This window comes from Microcaecilia unicolor, chromosome 13 (assembly GCF_901765095.1).
Source record: "Microcaecilia unicolor chromosome 13, aMicUni1.1, whole genome shotgun sequence".
Taxonomy (NCBI): Eukaryota; Metazoa; Chordata; class Amphibia; order Gymnophiona; family Siphonopidae; genus Microcaecilia; species Microcaecilia unicolor.
The window spans coordinates 88,105,437-88,129,010 of NC_044043.1; the positions used below are offsets into that span (position 1 = coordinate 88,105,437).

At 44.5% G+C, this 23,574-nt stretch overlaps 1 protein-coding gene across 1 annotated transcript; it reads right to left on the minus strand.

Moving 5' to 3' along the window:
* Positions 1-16,632: 16,632 nt before the first annotated feature.
* LOC115456610 (prothymosin alpha-A-like) lies at positions 16,633-21,308 on the minus strand. Its single transcript, XM_030185821.1, has 5 exons — positions 21,101-21,308; positions 18,798-18,884; positions 18,650-18,716; positions 18,350-18,444; positions 16,633-17,313 (listed from the first exon to the last, which is right to left on the minus strand). Exons 1-5 carry the CDS (start codon positions 21,146-21,148, stop codon positions 17,245-17,247), a joined length of 366 nt encoding a protein of 121 aa, XP_030041681.1. The 5' UTR covers positions 21,149-21,308; the 3' UTR covers positions 16,633-17,244.
* Positions 21,309-23,574: the final 2,266 nt, after the last annotated feature.

Below are 23,574 nucleotides of genomic sequence, written 5' to 3' on the forward strand. Positions count from 1 at the left end.
CTCCGTTGCTGTTGACTTTTGTTATTTTATAACATTCTGATTTTGATGTGTGACGTCCACTTTACTAAGTATGTCTTTGTTTTAGAAAGGAAGTTGTAATAGCAAGAAGAAATTCTAGTCTTAAACAGGGAATTCCTCCGTCCCCAGAGTGGAATAGGAATTCAAATTCTCTCACTGTGGAAGGGAACCACTACTACAGGGATTCTTAACCTGTTTTGGTTCTTGCACCTCTTAACCGATCAATGAAACCCTTCCATCCCCTTCCTAAACCAGCCAGCGGATATTCAGCTGGCAGTGGTCATCTTTTTTTTTTAGACACTGACCACCACCGGCTAAATTAGGCCCCAATATTCAGTGCTAGGTCAAGTGGTTCAGGCCGCCGGAGGTTACACAGGTCCCGGCCAATATTAACTGAATATTGCCGGCACCCGCATAACTGCCAGCTACTTCCCCCAAACCACAATCCTGACCCCTGCCAGCTTTTGCCGACAATTCTGCTCCCTGTACTGTTCCTGACCTGCCCACTTCAAACGTGGCCGGTCAGAGCTAATAGTCAGTATCACTGCCCGGTTTCGTGCTGCTGAATATTGGTGATTAGCCAGCGGTGTACCTACCTTATATGGCACCCGAGAAGGAGCACACTCCCCACCACCACCACTGGGTGGCACATAGGCAGTGCACCCCCCCCCCCCCCCAGGCAGCTCGCACCCCCCTCCTCCAAGCAAGGGGGTATACGGAGCAGGTGCATGCTGTCGGCTCTGCTGGTCCCCTGCCCCCTTCAGATATCAACTTCCTGTTCCGGGGCAGGGGACCGGCAGAGCCAGCAGCGCGCTCCTGCTCCGCACACCCCCTTGCTGCCAGCGCCCGGGGTGGACCACCCTCACCGCCCCACCCTAGGTACACTAGAGCTACTAACTGTTACATATGTCGCTAACTGTTAGCAGCTAACAATGTAAACTGCAAACGGGAGTGGAGGAGTGGCCTAGTGGTTAGGGTGGTGGACTTTGGTCCTGGGGAACTGAGGAACTGAGTTCGATTCCCACTTCAGTCACAGGCAGCTCCTTGTGACTCTGGGCAAGTCACTTAACCCTCCATTGCCCCATATAAGCCGCATTGAGCCTGCCATGAGTGGGAAAGCGCAGGGTACAAATGTAACAAAAATAAAATAGATACTATTGGAGATTCTACATGGAATGTTGCTACTATTGGAGATTCTACATGGAATGTTGCTATTCCACTAGCAACATTCCATGTAGAAGGCTGTGCAGGCTTCTGTTTATGTGAGTCTGACGTTCTGCACGTACGTGCAGGACATCAGACTCACATAAACAGAAGCCTGCGCTGCCACATTGGTGATCTGCAAGGACCGACTTCTACATGGAATGTTGCTAGTGGGACTCTGGTCAAGTCACTTAACCCTCCATTGTCCCATGTAAGCCGCATTGAGCCTGCCATGAGTGGGAAAGCGCAGGGTACAAATATAACAAAACAAAAAAAAAAAAAAACGTGTTGCTAGAATTACACAATACACAGTTACACTGTTTAAAGCTTCAGTGCAACATAAATTGTACATAATGTTGTTGAATAATGTACCTGTAATGAATCATAAGAGACGTTTTCAGCCCAATGAATTTACACAGCTATTAAGTTGCCCAGGCAAATCCCTTTGAAAACCATCCTAATAACTGCCTGCACCTCTCTAGAAAGTTTCAATAAATTGCCTTCTCCACACCCTGTGTGACCTCTTCCCAGCGCCGCGGAGAGGGGGTGGCAGAATTTGCCAGGCCCGGCCTCCAAGAGGGGGGGGGGGTGCAGCAGGTAGTGCCACCGTGTCTGCAAGATTTCCATGGCAGGAAGGCAGAAGGTGTCTCAGGCAGGCTGCCGCTGCATTGGTCTCCTGCTCCTGTGTACCGGCCGGGTTAGTAACATGATACGTTAACGTGCTGCTAACCCAGCCGGTACACACACAAGCAGGAGACCAATGCAGGCTGAAGTATTCTGTCTGACCCACCACTCTGCAGGACCTCCTGCCTTCTCCGAGTCTCTCCTCCTGATGTCAGGTACTTCCTGTTTCTGCCGTGACTGGGAGCCAGAAGAGAAGGATCTGCAGTGGCAGGGGGCATGGAGCAGCAGCTGCCCGAGTGGGGGAGGGGGTGGGGGGACGGCGGCGGCCCAGACAGGGGGGCGGCAGCCTTGCCCTGGGCCCTGCCTGGTCTCTTGGCAGCAGTGGCGTACCAAGGGCGGGGCGGTAGAGGCGGTCCGCCCCGGGTGTCAGCAGGTGGGGGGGTGCTCCACTGGTGCCGCAGTCCCCACCTGCCTACCAACTCCGTCGACGGACAGACGACCCTCTTCTCCTGCCACCCGGCACCCAGCCTTTAAAAAAAAAACTTGTGAAGCGCCTCACATCTGCTGTGGTCTGCTGTAAAGGAAGCAAATCGCCTCATCGCGTCGGCCCTTCCCTCACCATGTCCCGCCCTCACGGAAATAGGAAGTTACATCAGAGGGCGGGACACGGTGAGGGAAGGGCCGACGCAATGAGGCAATTTGCTTCCTTTACGGCAGACCAGAGCAGATGCTTCACAGATTTTTTTTTTAAGGCTGGGTGCCGGGTGGCAGGAGAAGAGGGTCGTGGATCAGATGGGAGAAGGGGACTAGGTCTGGGGGGGCTCAGATGGGAGAAGGTGACTGGGTGGGGGGCTCAGATGGGAGAAAGGGACTAGGTCTGGGGGGGCTGAGATGGAAGCAGAACCAGAGACAACAAACTGTAAATAAAATATATATTTTTATTTTTTTGCTTTAGGATAAAGTAGTATTGTAGATGTGTTATAAATAGAACATGTATATAAGATAATCTTTTTATTGGACTAATTTTAATACATTTTGACTAACTTTCAGAGAACAAAACCCTCTTCTTCAGGTCAGGATAGGATACTGTAACAGCACTATACTGTATTGATCTGAAGAAGGAGGTTTTGGCCTCTGAAAGCTAAATGTATTTTTTTTTATTGGGATTTATTAACTACCTTTATGAAGAGATTCACCCAAGGCTGCGTACAGCAGGTACAGTTTAACATAAAACTCACAATTTTGTTAACTGCATAACAATAGTAAAATAACCAAGAATAAACATAAATACAATAAATGAGGTAAACTTGAAAGCAGTAAATTGAAACCTAATAATAGGACGACCATGAAACAGGATCAAAGATATACACATTTAACAGCAGGCATTTAGTGTTTTTCTGAGGGCTCACACTTTCCACCATAAGTGTACCAGAGTCTGCTGCACTGGCTACTAGCCAACTCCTGTTGTATTAGTCCAATAAAATGGTATTATTTTATGTTCTATATTTGTTTTATTTCTATTTGTTCATTTGTAAAGTGGTGATTGGTATTTGTTAGGATTTTTTTTCAAATTTACATCTGCTGTCTTTATATTTTGCACAGTACTAGGGGACATTTTCTTTTTTTTTTTTTTAATTTATTATTTATTCATTTAAACAATTTTTACAAGAAACCATCTTGTTCAGGAAAGAGTCGATTAACAAATAATTTTTAAACAGGAAAAAAAAAGAAAATAAGGAAGAGCAAATAAATCTTTACACTTTCAGCAACATAAGACACTCAAGTCCATAATTAGAGATCCATGAATTTAAATTTAGAGAGAACTATAACTCAGGAACTAATACAAGGAAATCCTTCTCTATTAGGAACTATACATTATCTTTAATGCTTCTCCTTCTTAGCTGAGATGATTAGCGAAGACAAATGTCCAGGTTCAGTAAACACATACTTTTTTCCCCCCAGCCTGATTATGCACTTGCAGGGGTATCTTATAAAAAAGGTACCCCCCAAGTGCAGAACCCCAGGCTTGAGGAGCAAAAATTGTTTCCTCCGTCGTCTCGTCTCCTTGGAGACGTCAGGGAATAACATTACTTTAAAACCCAAAAAGGGTTTATCCTTATTACGGAAAAACAAACAGAAAATCCAATTCTTGTCAGGAATCAATGCGACAGTTGCCACCAAGGTGGCTGCTGTCGCCAATTCCGAATCAGAGGTCTCAAGCAAAAGAGAAATGTCAATAGGTTTTTCAGATTCTGGATTCGTGTTTTTTTCTGGGATGTAATAGACTTGTGAAAAAGGTGGAAAATCTTTTTCCAAAATATTCAAAGTTTCAAGGAAATAACGTTTCAACATCTCAAGTGGAAGAACATTTTGTAACCTAGGAAAGTTAACAAATCTCAAATTGTGATTCTTAGTGTAATTATCAAAAACCTCCATTTTTTGCCTAAGATTTGTTAAGTCCTTTATCATCGTAATTTGCTGCGTTTCCAAGTTCATAACTTTTTGATCAATTTTCTACATTTTTTCATTTAAAGCTTTAATCTCTTCCTCTTGTTTTTGCAAGCCACTTTCAATGTTATTCACCTTAGGTAAAACTTCATTAAATTGTTTGAGAAAAAATTGTCCCAGGTTAGACATCAAATCCCACAGGGAATCTAAAGTCACATCTTTTGGTTTAGTCACTAATTCAGTAGGAAAATCAAACCTTGCTGAAGACTTTACACTCGTCTCGCTTGGTCCCTCAGCTTCTCTCAGCCTATTGCTCTGCGTCGATATGGGCAAACTGCCCTCCATTCCGTCCTCCGATGAAAGCGAAACTTAGCTCTTCCGGGTCTCCTGCTCCTACCGAGGGAGACCCCGTCGGGTCAAGGAGGAACGAACTCGCACCGAGCGGTTGAGGTGGTGGAGTGCGTGCGGTGGGGCTCAATGTTGTCTCAAGTCCGGGGGAAGCCAAAATCTCTCGTTCGCTGGCGTTCCCTACCGGAGGCATTCCGCCATCAGGTACAGCTGCTCTTGCTCTCATGTAGCGGTCAATTGGACCCGATATGGGGGGTGGACGCGGGGAAGTTCTGCCAGCTACTCTCCCTCTACGTTTAGGCATCTCAGCGGAAATGAGGTTCAGAGCGTCCTAGTAGAGCAGCGCCATCTTGGATCTACTAGGGGACATTTTCTGTTTCTGTGGTGTTGCATTGTATGCAGAGTCTGGCATCGGGGGTTCAGTTTAATTTTTGTCTAAATAAAATGTTTATGATTACTTATTCTATAGTGGATTAGGGTGTGTCTGTGTTTGTGAAAAAGACATGGCTTTCAGTTGGCATTGACTTTTCAGGATTGACGATCTGTACTATTCTGTCTGGTTTCATTTTACAATAGGTGAATTGATGTTCTAGTGCTCACTGTAGTGTTTAAGATGCTTTCCTTTTCCTTGTGGGACTTGTAGAAATTACTGCTTATGGTATGCTAGAATTGCTCTATAGGTCCTGAGTATTTTGTATTCTTGGTATGCCTAGTACTGGATTTTGGAGGGGGGGTGTTAAAAAATGACCAGCCCCGGGTGTCAACTACCCTGGGTATGCCACTTCTCGGCAGCCCTGTCTCTTCCCCTGGTTACGAACAGTTGCACTAGTACATGGATGACTAATCCAAGTCTTTGAGGGTGAAAAGATTAAATTTATCAGGACCTCAGTAGTAAAGACTAACATATTCCTATGTTAGTAGGTGAAATTCAGATAAGAATATTTAATTTTCATGTGCTTATCCGGAAAGCCAGAGCTGGTTTGTATTTGAAGGCTTAAGTTGGGCCTCATCAGGAATGCACTTGAAAGTGGAGTATGAGGCAAAGCATCATCTGGGAAATCCAAAAGTTTAAAAGCCAAGCAATAAGAGATGTTCCTCTCTCCTCATTTCGAAAGATGAATGAACCTTGGAGAAAAGGCGGCTGAGGGATGATATGATAGAAGTCTACAAGATAATGAGCGGAGCAGAGCGGACAGATATGAAGCGTTTGTTTACACTTTCAAACAATAACAAAACCAGGGGACACAAGATGAAGCTAGAATACGGTAGATTTAAAACAAATAGGAGAAAGGTTTTCTTTACTCAGCGTGTAGTTAGACTCTGGAACTCGTTGCCGGAGAATGTAGTGACGGCGGCTGGCCTTACGGAATTTAAAGGGGGTTTGGACAGATTCCTGAGGGAAAAGTCCATTGAACATTATTAATTTTTTTGTTTTTTTTGGGGGGGGGTTGCCGGGTTCTTGAAGCCTGGATTGGCCACTGTCGGAGACAGGATGCTGGGCTTGATGGACCCTTGGTCTTTTCCCAGTATGGCGGAGCTTATGTACTTATAACCTGTGCTGATTTTTTCAGTGCAATTTACTGAATCTAGTCCATATTGCTGCTGATAATTGGGACAGTGCCAGGGTGGTCTGAGGCAGAGTCTGGACAGAGCCAGACATTGCCAATTATTGGCAATATTTAGGGGCATATTTATTAGGGTTTTGCATTTAACACGGGTTAACAGGCAAAGGCTTAAGGGCAACTGTTGGGGGCACGTCTAGTATTTGCGCTGCACATAAAGACAAGATCTCTAATGCACCTCACATTCAGGTGCTATGACAGAGCTGCCGAGGGGGCCAAACTTTTAAGCGGGAGATTCAGGGCATGCTCCCAGACCACCCCACTCCACCCACAGTTCCACCCATCCCCACCCATGGCTCCACCCTGATCTGCCCACAGCTCCACCCCTGACACACCCCTATTTGCGGCCTGCGGCACCAGCAGTTGCCTCCCCTTCCAGCAGCAGGAGGACGAGACTGGTCCCGCAGCAGTAGGAGATGATGTTTTATTAAGACGTCTCCTGCTGCTGCTGGAAGGGGAAGCTGGTCAGTGGGAGATTCCAGCGAGAGTGCGGGAGATGACCCGCAAAAGTGGGAGACCTGGCAGATCTGCTGTGAACATGGATGCGCCTAACACCACCTATTGTGGTGATTTTAGGTGAACTCGCATTAACAGGGGGGTGATCAGAAGCAAACGCCAGGGCAAGGTATCGGCCTGCTTATCCGACATAGCTGCATGGATGTCCAACCGCCACCTGAAACTGAACATGGCCAAGACCGAGCTTATCGTCTTTCCACCTAAACCCACTTCTCCTCTTCCTCCACTCTCGATCTCAGTTGATAACACCCTCAACCTCCCCGTCTCATCCGCCCGCAACCTCGGAGTCATCTTCGACTCCTCCCTCTCCTTCTCTGCGCATATCCAGCAGACAGCCAAGACCTGTCACTTCTTCCTCTTCAACATCAGCAAAATTCGCCCTTTCCTCTCTGAGCATACCACCCGAACTTTCATCCACGCTCTCATTACCTCTCGCCTTGACTACTGCAACCTACTCCTCACTGGCCTCCCACTTAACCATCTATCCCCCCTTCAATCCATTCAGAACTCTGCTGCACGTCTTATATTCCGCCTGAACCATTATATCACCCCTCTCCTCAGGTCACTTCACTGGCTTCCGATCAGATACCGCATACAGTTCAAGCTTCTCCTTCTTACCTACAAATGCACTCAGTCTGCAGCCCCTCATTACCTCTCTACTCTCATCTCCCCTTACGTTCCTGCCCGAAACCTCCGCTCACAGGACATAATCCCTCCTCTCAGTACCCTTCTCAACCACCGTCAACTCCAGGCTCCGCTCATTCTGCCTCACCTCACCCTATGCTTGGAATCAACTTCCTGAGCCCTTACACCAAGCCCCCTCCCTACCCATCTTCAAATCCTTACTCAAAGCCCACCTCTTCAATGTTGCTTTCGGCACCTAACCTTTATACCTTTCAGGAAATCCTGACTGCCCCAATCTGACGACCCCTACTTGACTGTTTGTACATTTGTCCATTAGATTGTAAGCTCTTTGAGCAGGGACTGTCCTTCTATGTTAAATTGTACAGCGCTGCGTAACCCTAGTAGCGCTTTAGAAATGTCAAATAGTGGAGTAGTAGTAGGGCTAGGGACTGTTAGCGCCATACTAGCATCGGCGTTTGCTAACACCCCATGATCAGAGCCCTCGAGCTCGTGAAACAGGGCTAAATATATTCATCCCCAATGATCAGCGACCAGCGCGCCAAAGATTGGGTCGCTGGTTGCGGCAAACCCTATGCCAGCTCCGAGCTGGTATTAGGGTTTGCAGATCATTGGGGAGGAATGGTGAGCCCTGCCCAGCATGCATTTGCATGCTGGCAGGCCCCTATTCCCCCCCCAACAACAAACCTGCCAGCAACAGAGGGCTGGAAGTCCCCCCAACGATACCCCCATAACTCCCCCAACAAAAGGTCCCTGGTGACCAACCACCCCCCCCCCCCAGCGACAGGGGGGGCTGGACTTCCGGTCCCCCCTGACAATCCCCCCCCCCCCAGGTTCAAGGAGGGCTGGAGATCCAGTGGGTCTCCAGCCCCCCCCCTAGTCCCCCAGTGAGGGGTCCCTGGTGGTTCAGGCTCCCTTATATGGTGTATAGCCCTGCCCAGTGCATCCCAGGATACACTGGGCAGGGCTGGGCGCCGCCATTTTGCGGCATCGCAGGAAGAGGAGGGAGGCAGACTACCCTCCCTCCTCCAACACACGAGGTAGGGGGGACTGAACCACCACGGACCCCTCGCTGGGGGACTAGTGGGGGCTGGAGACCCACCAGATCTCCAGCCCTCCCTGAACCTGGGGGGGGGGATCATCGGGGGGACTGGAGGTCCAGCGGACCTCCAGCCCCCCTGTCGCGGGGGGTGAGGGAGTTTGTTGGTCGCCCACCTGGGGGGGGATCAGAGGTTCGCCCGACCTCCAGCCCACGTTGCTCGGGGCAGGGGTAGTTGGGGCCTGGTGGTCCCATGGACCTCCAGCCCCTGTGTTTGACAGGTTTGGGATTTTGACAGCATGCAATTGTCTCTGATCATTGGTGTGGTAAAGCCCCACGCTGTTCCAGCACTATTTTAGAGCATTGTTTGGAACAGCGTGGGGCTTTTGATCATCTGCTTGTAACTGCACATCTGAGTTAGGGCGTGCTGCCTACCAGTCCACGCCCATTTCCTGCTCATATCCTGCTGAGTCCCCCACTTCCTGTGCTAAACAGCATCAGACTTTTAACTCACTGGCTATTTTAACACATACTAAACATTTGCCTGGGCTCGCATTAACTGTTAGCACATGCTAAAACCCCTGCAAATTGCTTAGTAAATAAATGTCCCTTAGTCCAGTAGCCGGATACTATCTGGATATAGTTAGGACAGCAGAAATGCTGGTACAGGTACTGGTCTGAATATATACATGCTGCCCAAATAAGTGCCAGCGGCCACTTTATAACTGAACTAGTAATAAAGGACCGTTTCTCAAAGAAATGAAATGGGCGCTAGCAAGGTTTTCCTCAGAGTGTGTATGTTTGAGAGAGTGTGTGTGAGAGTGACTGTGTGTGAGAGAGAGAGTGAATGTGCAAGTGTGTGACAGAGAGTGAGACTGGGTGCAAGTGTGTCTGTGTGAGAGAGTGTGTGTGTGTGAGATTGAGAGTGTGTGCCGGGGGCCCCCCTCCCTCCCGCCCAGTTCCAGTGTCCCCTCCGTGTTCCAGGGTCGTCGTCCCCCCTTCCTCCGAGTTCCAGGGTCATCCCCCCCTCCGAGTTCCAGGGTCGTCCCCTCCTGCTCTCCGAGTTCCAGGGTCATCCCCCTCCCTCCTTCCCTCCGAGTTCCAGGGTTGTCGTCCCTCCCTTCCTCCCTTCCAGTTCCAGGCCCCCTCCCTCCAATTTTTAAAAGTCATCTTCACTTACCAAGTCAGGGTTACGGCGGCGGGCAGCAGCGGTAAAATGCGTGCAGGCTCGGCCCTTCTCTCTCTTTCTCAGCTGTGGTCCCGCCCTTGCGGAAACAGGAAATGAGGGCAGGACCACAGCTGAGAGAGAAGGGCCAAGCCTGCACACATTTTACCGCTGCTGGCGGCCACCGTAACCCTGACTTGGTAAGTGAAGAAAACTTTTAAAAATTGGAGTGAGGGGGCCTGGAACTGGGAGGGAGGGACAATGGCACCCTCATGCGTGAGACGTCGCGTTTTTTTGCCTGGCAACTCTGCAGCATGCCCTTCCCTCTCACTGTTCCGCCCTCGACATCATCACGTTTTGACGCGAGGGCAGGACAGGAGATGGTTACAGCCAGCGCGAACCCTACAAACCCTTCACTGCCACGGAGTCAGCTTTCAGAATATTGGAGGTGCTTTTTATTATAGTAGATAGATGTTCAGCACTGGTATCCAGGTCCAGCTCAGCATTGAATATCTGGGCATAGAAAACCCACAGCAGCTGCTGTTCTGAAAATACACTGACCGCTGTAGGCTGAATATTGTTTGCAAAAATCTTCCATTATAATTCTTCCATGCTGTACTTACCCCACATAGACTGTAATCATTGGACGGGGGGGGGGGGGGGGGGGGGGGGGGGGGGGGGGGGGGGGGGGGGGGGGGGGGGGGGGGGGCTTTGTGTAAAATAAGCCTAACCCTGCTTATGCCAACTATTATCCCTTTAAAGATGTATCTGTTACCACTCACATCCCAGACAGCTCTTATGCGTGACCTTTCTGACATAACCTATGAAAGCTATTTGCTAATTAAATCAACTGTCAGAGTTAGCAATTGGAGAAATGTTTGGTAGGTTCCAGCATGGCAGTTTTTCTTCTGCTCCTTTCAGTTTCCATCTTGCTAGGGCTGGAGCACCACAAGCTTTTCGCTTAATTGCTAGCTTCCAGCAGTTTAAGAAATTATTAAAAATTAAACACACAGCTTTTTGTAAAATCATTTTATTGATATAGTGCAGTTTTGGATTATGTTAGTAGTATTTTATGTTATATTTCTGTTAATTGATATTTTGTTTTACATTGGTGTGTGTGTTTTATGGAAACCGCCTAGTTTATTGACAGGTTAGAAGTGTTTACAATAAATAAATATAAACCTTACCCAGGAATTTTCCTTCAATTGTAATCACCCTTATCCAGGATTAACCCAGCCATCCTGGCAATTCCTAGCCAGTGGCCACAGACTGTGGCTTAATCCCGAATCTGGCAGATGTGTACTTGGAGTCTGGCTAATAAGTTTGGATTTACTTTAAGCTTTTTCAGTAATAACTCAGGACAAATTACATGCAGGTATAGTAAGCTTTTACCTGTCCCTGGAGGGCTTACATGCATACGTGAAGGGGCATAATCGCCTCGCGAAGGGGCAGGGAAACCCGTATTATTGAAACAAGATGGGCGTCCATCTTTCGTTTCGATAATACGGTCGGGGACACCCAAATCTCCACATTTAGGTCGGCCTTACAGATGGTCGTCCCCGGTTTTCAGCGATAATGGAAACCGAGGACACCCATCTCAGAAACGACCAAATCCAAGCCATTTAGTCGTGGGAGGAGCCAGCATTCGTAATGCACCCAGTTAGGCCAGGTTCATCTTGGAGCTTTGCAGAATTGTATTTGAAAACATGACTGGCAGCCAGCTGGTGACTGGTATCTGACGAGACTTTATCTCTGAGTCCCAAGCCTGAGACAAGCTGACTATACTGTTTTTCTGAGAGACAGCAGTGCATACCATGGCCCTGCCAAAGCAGGCCATAGGACGATATTTTGTGAGTCTAAGAACTGGTTGGTTGTGTTTATTTTTCTTCCTATAAGTGAACATAATTCTCCCCAAACCCTGGCACATTAACAAATTGTTTACCTTTTAAACTGCTGTGTGGCTCCATTTATCAAGGCCCCAGGCCCACCTTAATCCACATTTCCACAAAGGCCTTTAATGTTTCAGCCTTAGCCTTGCAGGTGCTAGTTTGTGGTAGTCTTGAAGCTAAGGCATGGTTCAGGTGGGTGGAAAAGGTTTTGGATAGGATGGCAGACAATACAACTGGTTGGGGAACCAGGGAGTCTGAAAGGTTAAGATAGGGTCAGTTTTTCTGTATGATTTGATTAGAGCTTCAGCAAAGAAAATAGCGCTCCTCATAGGGCTTTATGGTTTACAAAATTGGCACTGAAAATGGAGTTGAGAAGCTTCATTTTAAATAAAACTGTTTAATTGATGAGAAGCTAGGCTAGCTGGTTAATATTCAGCCTGCTGACCCCATCTTGCAGACTTCCTGGTCCCCCAACTAGGATTTGTCCGCCAACCCATCCAGAACCTTTTCCCTCTATGTGTCACCCTCAAGAATGAACCTCTTTCTCCCCAAACTTTAGGAATTCATTTTTATTTCAAATAACAACAGTGCAGACCCTTCTTGTTAATAAAGCATGAATGTGTTGGACTAAAATCCAAATAAACTGTAGTCCAAGGATTTTATGAATAACTTCTTTAAGAAGGGTTAAGATTATAGTTCTCAAATTCTTGGAGTTAGAAACTGCTCTAGCCAGTTTGGTTTTTATACACTCTCCAATAAATATGCATGAGAACTAGTTGTATTCACTGGTTCTAACAAAATAGGTAGGAAAGAGAAGCCCAATGAGAATAATCAAGAACTATTCCAGTAAAGTACCAAATGTTATAAAACTGACATGTAGCTATTTCTACTTTTACTACCTTCTGTGGGTCAACTCAGAAAGTATACAGCCAATTAATCAAGTTGACATAGAACTCCATTTGAAAAATGCATTTTCTTTTTTTTGTAGAGTGAAAAATGCTTATCTTACTAAATAACTCATCTGGAATCAAAGAACAAGTACCAATGACAATAGCCTCCATGAGATTTGTCAGTGGCAAACAAAAGGGGAAACAAATTATGGCAAATAATGCTGTGCTCAATCCACATTTTTTGATCTTACATTCTCAGCTATGTAGGAGGCTTGGCGTATAATTGAGTAGTGTTCTACAAGCATTCATGCTATATGGCTGGCAGCAGGGTTTATAGTGTTAGCAGCATGAATAGAAATAGCTGGGCTTAGATTAAATCAGTCTTTTGTAGATGTCATCTAGTATTTTGTTATATATTTCTCCCTTTGCATTGCACTCACATTCAAATATTTTGAGGAGTCCTAGAATCCATTTAGATTATAATAAAAAGGTAAGAAACACATGCAGCTTAGGGGGTTCTCTTACTAAAGCTCAGCTTGAGTTATCTGCAACAGGGCCCATAGGAATAACATGTTTTGATTTTAGTAAAAGACCCCTTAATTTTGGAAATGCTTTCCAAGTTAAGCATGCCTCAACATAGTATTAGATTCCACAAAGAGAATTATAGGATTGCTCCTTCCCATCTTAAGCAGAGGCTAGAATTAGGGAATTTGGAGGGTGGTGGTGCAATTTAGTGCAGCAGACTTTGATCCTGGGGAACTGGGTTCAATTCCCACTGCAGCTCCTTGTGACCCTGGGCAAGTCACTTAACCCTCCATTGCCCCTGGTACAAAATAAGTACCTGAATATATGTAAGCCGCTTTGAATGTAGTTGCAAAAACCTCAGAAAGGCTGTGTATCAAGTCCCAGTTCCTGTATATAATATGTAAACCACTTTGAATGTAGTTGGAAAAAACACAGAAAGAAAGTAATATTAAGTCCCATTCCCTTTCCCTATATTTTATGGGAGGCAGCAGCGTGTGAGATAGGAATATCGAAATGATCACTTTAGAATGGAGTAGTGCTCACCAAATAAGCAACCTTGACTGTTGCTTATTCAAATCATAAAGCCTATTTCTTAATTAGTCAAGATTTCTTCCAAGAACGGAATTCCATTCAGAAAAAAATTCTAACAATTCATTTGACAATTTGTAAAGTGAAATATATGAATCCCACTACCCTTTTCTATAAACATGTTGTATTCCTAAAAGCCAAGCTTCAGCATGTTTGTTTGTTGTTTTCTTTTTTTTTTTTTTTTTTGGGGGGGCGGGGGGGGGGGGGGGGGGGGGGGGGGGGGGGGGGGGGGGGGGGGGGGGGGGGGGGGGGGGGTTGGTCTTTTACTAAAGATGAACTTATCTGCAGCAGGGCCATAGGATTAAAATGGGCCCTGCTGCAGGTAACTCAAGCTAACCTGTCTATAGTAAAAAAAAAAAACACCTAGATTTCTAGCTCACAGCAAAGCACTAAAGTTTTAGAAGTTCGGTGTTTTCAATAGGCATTTCTTTCATAATAATCAATAGAAATCAAACAAAATAAAATATGGAAAAAATAAGATACCTTTTTTATTGGACATAACTTAATACATTTCTTGATTAGCTTTCGAAGGTTGCCCTTCTTCGTCAGATCGGAAATAAGCAAATGTGGTAGATGACAGTATATATAAGAAAAACTTCCAAGCAATTTCATTGACAGTCATCTACCACATTTGCTTATTTCCGATCGGAAGAAGAAGGGCAACCTTCGAAAGCTAATCAAGAAATGTATTAAGTTATGTCCAATAAAAAAGGTATCATCTTATTTTCTTTTCCATGTTTTATTGTTTGATTTCTATTGATTACCTTTAAAAGTGGACTAACACGGCTACCACACCACTCTTTTCATAATAGTAAAACTCATTTCTAGCCTTTTGTGCTACTTCTCAGCTCCAAAAAATTGCAAACACTGTGTGGCCTTATTATAAAGGCGCAATGAGTGGCCTGCTACCGTGTGGGCGCATGTATTGAATGTGCGCAGGACCCTTTCTCCACTGTGTCTGGAAAAGGGGGGGGGCTGGGGCCAGGAAATAGACTGTGTGGCAAAATTAAACCAGCACAAGTCTCTATTTACTGCCTGAGCCCTTAATGCCACCCATTGACTGAAGAGGAAACTACACATCTTATTTCCTCCTCTACCTGTTCCTCTGATCCTATTCCCACCCATCTACTTAACACTATCTCTCCTACTGTCATCCCTTTTATCTGTCATATCCTCAATCTTTCACTGTCCAGTGCACTGTTCCTGATGCCTTCAAACATGCTAGTCACACCACTCCTTAAAAAACCTTCATTGGACCCTACCTGTCCTTCCAACTATCGCCCCATCTCCCTCCTCCCTTTCCTATCCAAGATACTTGAACGTGCTGTTCACCGCCATTGCCTTGACTTTCTTTCATCTCAAGCTATTCTTGATCCACTTCAATCTGGCTTTCGCCCCCTTCATTCAACTGAAACAGCGCTTGCTAAAGTCTCCAATGATCTGTTCCTGGCCAGATCCAAAGGTCTCTATTCTATACTCATCCTTCTCGAGCTATCTGCTGCTTTTGACACTGTTGATCACAGTCTACTGCTTCATAGGCTGTCCTCACATGGATTTCAAGACTCTGTTCTTTCCTGGTTTTCTTATCTCTCCCAGCGTACCTTTAGTGTATACTCTGGATCCTCCTCTACTTCTATCCCACTATCAGTTGGTGTACCTCAGGATCTGTCCTGGGACCTCTTCTTTTCTCCATCTATACTTCTTCCCTTGGTACTCTGATCTCATCCCATGGTTTTCAGTATCATCTTTACGCTGATGACTCCCAGATCTACCTCTCCACACCAGAAATCTCAGCAGGAATTCAGGCCAAAGTATCAGCCTGCCTGTCTGACATTGCTGCCTGGATATCTCAGCGCCATCTGAAACTAAACATGACCAAGACTGAGCTTCTCATCTTTCCCCATAAACCAACCTCTCCTCCTCCCCTATTCTCTATTTCTGTGGATAATACTCTCATCCTTCCTGTCTCATCACCTAACCTTGGGGTCATCTTCGACTCCTCCCTCTCCTTCTCTGCACATATTCAGCAGACTGCTAAAACCTGTCGTTTCTTCCTCTATAATATCAGCAAAATTCGCCCTTTCCTTTCTGAGCACACTACCAGAACCCTCATATACACTCTTTATCACCTCTCGCTTAGACTATTGCAACTTGTTTCTTACAGGTCTCCCACTTAGCCATCTCTCTCCTCTTCAATCTGTTCAAAATTCTGCTGCACGACTAATATTCCGCCAGTGTCGTTATGCTCATATTAGCCCTCTCCTCAAGTCACTTCACTGGCTTCCTATCCGTTTCCGCATACAGTTCAAACTCCTCTTATTGACCTATAAGTGCATTCACTCTGCAGCTCCTCAGTACCTTTCCACTCTCATCTCTCCCTACATTCCTCCCCGGGAACGCTGTTCACTGGGTAAATCTCTCTTATCTGCAACCCTTCTCCTCCACTGCTAACTCCAGACTCCGTTCTTTTTATCTTGCTGCACCATATACCTGGAATACACTTCCTCAGCCAGTACGTCAAGCTCCACCTCTGGCCGTCTTCAAATCTAAGCTAAAAGTCCACCTTTTTGATGCTGCTTTTAACTCCTAACCCCTTATTCACTTTGTTCAGAACCCTTATTTTATCATCCTCACTTTAATATTCCCTTATCTCTTCTTTGTTCTGTCTGTCTGTCCTAATTAGATTGTAAGCTCTGTCAAGCAGGGACTGTCTCTTCATGTTCAAGTGTACAGAGCTGCGTACGTCTAGTAGCGCTTTAGAAATAAGCAGTAGTAGTGGTGAGGGCTCACGCGTTACCCATGCAATAACTGTCCAGCATGCACCAACTGCCGATTACGACCGGGAACGCCCTCGTAGAACATTTTTAGCACGTGCCAAAGTTGGAATTACCACCAGGCGCATAAACGCGCCTATGTCCTTACGTGCCTTTGTAAAAGGGCCCCTGTATTTCAGGATAAATCAGAGCACCATAAAGATTCTGCAGATAAAAAAGGTAAAGAATGTAAAAAGATTCTGAATCCATTTTTTTTTTATAAAAGATTTATTTATAGTACTTAACCAGAATATACAAAGTAGTGGTCAAGCATCAACTAATGAGGTATACAGTTTTTTTTAAATCTAATTCAAAATGGCAGAATGAAGACTAGTTGTCAATTCCTCAAAATCTTTGCAAAACACACACTTTGACAGCACATTGGATACAAGATAAAATTTACATAGCGAACCTTGGAATTTTAAACCTTGTTTGCACCACAAACTATATATACCAAACAGCAACAAAAATTGAGTCCAAAGATCTATACAGAAAGAACCGGATTGAACCTGGCTTAGTAAGACCCAAATCTTTGGCCTTCATTGCATATCAGCTTGCTATCCTAAACACCATTATATTACAGGAAGGCAGCTTTACTCAAGAATACACATGGCTGTACTAAAATGCAAGGCATGTGCTTCAACGATGTACAAAAAGCAAAGCTAAACCACCACTTAAAAACAAAAGTCAATGTTTCTTTTATTGTAGCAGTCAACCAGTACAAACAAGCACCAATAAATAACATTTTACAAAAAAACCTTAGCTATCTTGTTGTGTGATGTTACAGGTCTATAGTGCATGTGAGTTTACAGTATATAAAAAGTTGTTCTGTAAAATGTACAGATATAAAGCACATTCTCTACAATTTAAAGTCAACCATGTCACTTAAGCTATAAAAATTCAGCATTAGAGATTTAAGCTGTTTTTTTAACTTCTGTGGAGTCTCCATTTTCTGTCTTCTGTTTTTTAGTTTCAACTTCCTCCTTCACATGAAAGGAAAAAAATATATATAAAACGTGCAATGTCGTATCTTCTCTGCATTCATGGTCATAAAACAAAACTTAAATATAGTAAACGTTTTAGATGAATACAGCCGTAAAGGCCAATTTTTCAAAGTGATTGGAGGTGCTAAACCCAACTGAAATTCTGGACACAATCAAGGAGATTTCTCAATGTTTGGCATGCTCAAGCACCCACAGAGTTGGCACTAATGAATATATCCGAGAATGCACTGATTGAAATGGCTATCAAATATATATGAAGGAAATGCATGTGAGCAAAGACATGCCAACAGTTTCATCTATCCCATTTGAACAGTTATTTCCAAGCCTGACAATGCTTTGGAATTTTGTGAATGAATACAGTTTTAATATTTATAATCCACATTTCCCTTATTGCTATAGCAGAGCTACACTACCCTGATACAAGCAGTATATTTTGGACTAATCCTGAATTTCTAACATCTGTGTCCTGATGCATTATAGGATCTGCAGTGTAGATTTCAAGAGGTAGAATCTGGGACTACAGATAGCACATTGTTTTAGGGTTAAGGTCAAAACAAGGACTGGCCAAAACGTCACTGCTGGAGTTGGATAACTTGGCAGCAATTCCATAAATAATTACCTTATACCACATTAGGATCCTCTAAAGCAGGGGTGGGCAACTTCGGTCCTCAAGGACTGCAACCCAGTCAGATTTTCCCCAATAAATATGCATGAGATTTACTTGTATACAATGGAGGCAGTGCATGCAATTAGATCTCATGCATATTCACTGGGGAAATCCTGAAAACCTAACTGGATTGCAGCCCTCCAGGAACGAGGTTGCCCACCCCTGTTCTAAAGGCTTTTGTAATGTTGCAACTTAAGATAATATGTGCTATTAAGCAAACCACTGTCTTTCTAGGGATTTGTATTTTCAGAAAAAGATTTTTATTCTGATTTTGTAATGCTCAATAAAAAGCTCCTTTATTGTTTCTGTGCATCAGTTGTGAAATTCTTTAACCCCACCCATTATTACCTCTTCTTCTGCTGCACGTTTCCCTGGATGGCCATCTGCCTCTTCCTCACCCCCATCCTCTTCACCTTCCTCCTCATCTTCTCCTTCACCTTCAGCTTAAAGTAAATTACATAATCATAATATATGCCACTGTTTCAAGTGCCAATCTCAATGGTGCAACTATACTTGAGTTTTGTCAAATAAAACATAATGCATTCAAATAGTACTAGCTATTTCCAATGCCAAAACCATGGCTAGAATCCAAACTGCAAAAGTCAACTATTAATCCCTAGCATTTTAGGTCAACATTATTGCCTCTACCTTCATCATCATCTTCTTCCTCTGGCTCTTCAGTATTTTCTTCACTGTGAACAGCACCATTTTCTTCCTACACAGGAACAAATTAAAAACTAGTTTCCACATGCTTTAGGAAAATGCAAGAATTTCCTGGAAGAAAATGCCCACTCACTGTTCCATTGGCAGGTGCATCACCACTTCCATTTTCTGCCTTATCTGTTTCTTCTGCAACTTCCTTCTTTTCCTTCTCCTTCAAATCCTAAGGCACAGGAGAGAATTTGTTGCATGAATAGAATGTAGAACGCGCTCAGCAGGGGCACCATCTACAAGATGGCAAAAAAGAAAGCGTTAACACACAACACGGACACTTGTTTTATTCATTTACAAGCAAAATGCAAAAAAGTGAATTAAAATCTTTTAAACTGTTTTAAAACCTTATTTCTTAACATAATACACTGTATTTCCCCCCTTACAAGTAGCAATGCAAATGAATCATGCCAAGTTTCATTTTATCCATCTTTGAAACAGAAACCTCTGGACAACACAAGAAAACGAAATGGGGATGTGAAAGTGACTAAAAATAAAAACAGAAAAACGTGGGAAGCAAGACGTGCAAAATGGGGAAATAATGGGGCATGAAAATAAAAGTCTTCCATATAGATGTTTTCGTAGCCACTGAAATAGAGATCAATAAACAATTATACATGATGATATCTTTTTATTGGATGAATGTAATAAAACAGCTACAAAACGGCAGACTTTTTATTCATTTCTTTATTTTTAGGGACCAGAATTAGGCCCTAATCGCAGAAAGCGCACTAGTGTGGTTTATAAGCGCTGAGAGATGTCGCCGCGCATCTCTAACACCAGGAAGCCAGCAGGGTAAAGTCTTGAGGTTCTGCATCACTGAAAAGGGGATGGGAGGAAGCACAAAGGCGCCGTTGACTCGAGATCACAATTTGCATGGTTACCAGTATCCTCCCTCTAGAAGCGGGGGCGGGAGGACGGACGAGCCAAAAAGCATCTCTACCGCTCGCTCCTCCTCTCTCCTCCCGAGACTAGTCCGCGCCTGCGCGGCTAAGCGCAGCAGCCCCAGCCTGCCAGGCGCCAAGCGCTCCCGCCTTCCCAGCAAGCAAGCGAGGGGTGCGCGCGCTCTCGCGCCAAACAAAGAAGCTCGCGCGCCTCCCCCCCCCCCCCCTCCTCCTCCTCATAAAAGCCGCTGTGTCGGACGCACGCGCTCCTCCTCGTCGTCCTCCTCTTGTCTCCGAACGTTCCCTTGTTTCTTTTGCCGCCGCCGGCGGCCGCCGCGCGCGTCCGCCCTTCTTCCCGCCGTTTTCTTGCCCCTGGTTTTGAGCAGCAGCACCACCACCACCGCGCCGTCCGGCTCCCGGGACGTCCCGAAAAGCCCCCGAGCCGGACACAGCGAAGACGAAAAACGATCCCACATTTAATAATAATCAGTAATAATCAGCTTTCGCGACGCGTTTTTATAGCCCTTCGCCTCACTCACCGGGCTGTACAGCGAGGTCGGAGCACCGAAGCGCTAGAAACACGCGCCGCTCTGCAACGTGACTTTTTTTTTTTTTTACCATTTTTAAACAAAAATGTTTTCTCACAAAAAAAAAAAAAAAAAAATTTTGAAGTCGCTGATTTCAGATCAGATGCGGGGAAAAATCTCGGGCTTTTTGTTTTAGCGTTAAGGGTGAAGTTCGCTTCGGTTTTTGTCACCCGGTTTCATCTCATTACTCCCCCTCCCCCCCCCCTCCCTCCGGATCCCCCGGGGCGAGCGGGAAATGGGTCTTTCAACGCGCCTCCTCCGCGAAACACGGAAACCCATCATCCACTTACGGCCGCTACGCGAGAAATTAAGCAAAATAAAAAAAAAAGTAAAAACAAAAAAAAAAGCCGGGAATTGGGGAGAGAGAAAGGAAGGAAGGAAGAAGCGCGGGAGTCAAAGTCAAAGCATCCCTAATAACACAAACAAGATTTGAAAGTAAAGCTGAGCAGATGCCGCGTCCCAACGTGGGAATACATTTATCAGCGAGAGAAAAAAAACCCAAAACAAATCCGTAACAAGATCTCCAGAGAAAATATACATTTAAAATTAGAAAAAAAAAAGGATGCAAAATCCATCTTCGCGCACCCATCACCTTTCCATGCACCTGGAGGGCACCAACGGACCTTACCGGGAGGAGGGGGTGGGGACAGGGGGAAAAGAACCCCCCCCCCCCCACGCGCACACACACCACTTCACATAAAACAAATATATACAGATTCCCAGCGCGCGCGCTTATTTTTATGTCAAAGGCGTAAGGCGGTCGTAGAATCGACATCTGTCAAGAAAGGAAGGGATGAAAAGAGCGCGTGGAGCACAACAAAGAAAACCGCACAAACAATGAAGCAAAAAAAGCACAGGTTAGAGGGGGGGGAATAAAACCTTGTAATGCTTTCTTTTTTTTTTTTCTCTCTCTTTACCTTGGTAGTGGGGGCTTCTGTAGTGGTATCGACTGCAGTATCAGCCATTTTATTAGCGATTTAATAACACAGAAAATTCGCGGAAAGAAAGATTTTTTTTTTTTAAACAAAAAATAATAATAAAACGTAATTTAAAAAAAAAATTATTTTTTTTTACGTTGAAGAATAATATCCCCCGTTTGTAAGCTATAACTCCGACGACTGTACTGGGAAGAATGAAGGACTCGTACCAGAAACCGGGAATTAAATACAAATGATAAACGGGCGGGCTCGAGTCGCGAAGAGCGTCCTGATTGGAGAAGAGGGGGCGGAGGGGTGGCTCTCGTTCGCTGGCCCAGCTGCTCGTCACCGGAGATGTTCCCGCCCGGGTTTGCCCCTCAGGCTTTGCGAAGGTTCATTGGTAGCCTCCGGGAGTTAGTCCCCGCCCGTTATGCTAATCTGCACCTTTTTCGGTTGAGCGGACAGTACCACTCGGCTATTGGCTGTCGGGACTGTCAGTGCAAGTTGAAAGTCCTGCCTTTTTCGCATGCTGACGGTGTGATTGGCGGACACGGCGGGCTACTTTTTTTTTTTCATCAGTTTCTGCTTGCTATTGGCTGGACGCGAAAGAAACCTTGGTTATGATGTATGTTGCTTTCCAGCTATACAGATATCCTCATCGTAGTTAATCTAAGTAGCGTTTTTCCGGTGTAGTCGTGCTGCTGTTGCAGTAGACAACGTGCAATGGGTTGGTTTTTTGGCGTGGGTTTATAGCTTCAGTAGTACTGGCTAGATTCGTTTCATTGCTACTTCTAATATGCTATCATTGTGTACTTAGTGTAAAATTAATATTGTATTCCAGCTATTCTACCTGACCTCTTTTTTATAAGCGCTAAGATGTAAGAATGTTGTGTCTTATTTGGGTACTTTTTGCAATGTAAATAGAAAATAAGGCAATACCTTTTTTTATTGGAGTAACTTAATACATCTTTTGGTTAGCTTTCAAAAGTATCCTTTCTTTCGCAAACTACTGAAGACCCATCTCTTTGACAAAACATACCACAAAGATCAACACGTGAAATACCCTACTTACATCCAGAAATGTCTAATAATGCCTTCTGCTCTATTATTATTATGTATTTCCTTACACACGTCCCAAAATCCTTCTGTAGCACCAATTATATATTCTTTTCTCATTTCCATTATCCATGAAATATTGTAAGCCACTTTGAGCCTGCAAATAGGTGGGAAAATGTGGGCTACAAATGCAATAAATAAATAAGCAAATGTTGACAAATATCAGAATATAAAGTGAAAACAGAGACGTTCCAATGTTTTAAACATTTACAATGTAAAAAAAAATGAATAAAAAGATTTAACAATTTTAGGGGTATGTTTACTAAGGTATGTAAGTGTTTTTAACACGCCTGTAAATTTAAAAGGCGCGTTAAATCTCTAATGTGCCTATACATTTCTATGGGCGCATTAGCGTTTAATGTGTGTAAACCATTTACGCATGTTAAAAATGCTAATGCGCCCATAGTGCCGCTTAGTAAATATAGGTGCTAATTTTATCCACTGTTCAGTTTTCTGCGTAATTCTCCATGACTTTGCACTATCACATGAGTTACTTTTCATAAATCTCAGGATTGAACTAAAGAGTTCAGCATGGACAGAGTAGGCTATTCATTTTTTGTTTTCAACCATAGGAGCCAATATGATTGGGGTGCTAACCCCAGCACAAATTACTCCTCCTTGGACAAAGTGAAGACATTTGCTCAAAATTCTTGGGTTCCTACAAAGCTGGTACCTATGTTTTCAGCTAAGTTCATCTAAAAATGCTCGTATTATTTTATAGAAGCATTGATACTATTGGCAAATTTGAGCCTATATTTTTGCAAGATGGTCCTAAAAATTCCTACCCTTTCATTGGAGATGGCTGTGTCTCCACAGACTAATGGCAGTGATGTCAGAAGAGATGTAGTTTTCGTTTTAGTTCACATTAGGAAGTTTGATGGCTTTAATATCACAGGGAAGTCCAGAAGGTTCCTTTTTCTTCTGCTTCACTTCTAGGAAAGACTTGAAGACTCCGAGTAGGACACTTCAATGAGCAAGCAAATAGTACTTTTTTTTGCTGGAGGATGTGGTCAAGATATCTGGCATAAGTGGGTTTGAATCTTTTTGTTTTCCTATAAGAAAAGTCCATAAACAATTATTGGTATCCTTAGAGAATTCAAAACTTGCATCTAGAATTGAGCAGCCAAGAATGGATCTACTCTATGGGTTCCACCGGGTACTTCTGTGGGCCTCTAACTGGCCTCTGTTGGAGCCATGATGCTGACCTGGATAGAACTTTAGACTGACCAAACATGGTACATTTTATGTGTTGGGGGAAGTAGCCATAAAGGGCTCTGAGCAGGTATCAGAGGTTAATGCCTAGTGAAAGGTAGTAGTCACCATATTCATAGATTTCACACCAATCTATCGGGAAAATT

Excerpts from the sequence above, each read along its gene's own strand:
- LOC115456610 (XM_030185821.1), bottom strand. The coding sequence starts at position 21,148 with ATGGCTGATACTGCAGTCGATACCACTACAGAAGCCCCCACTACCAAG. Across the intron at positions 18,717-18,797 it reads ATGCACCTGCCAATGGAACA|GAAGAAAATGGTGCTGTTCA; the intron begins GTGAGTGGGCAT and ends GTTCCTGTGTAG. Across the intron at positions 18,445-18,649 it reads GGAAGAAGATGATGATGAAG|CTGAAGGTGAAGGAGAAGAT; the intron begins GTAGAGGCAATA and ends ATTTACTTTAAG.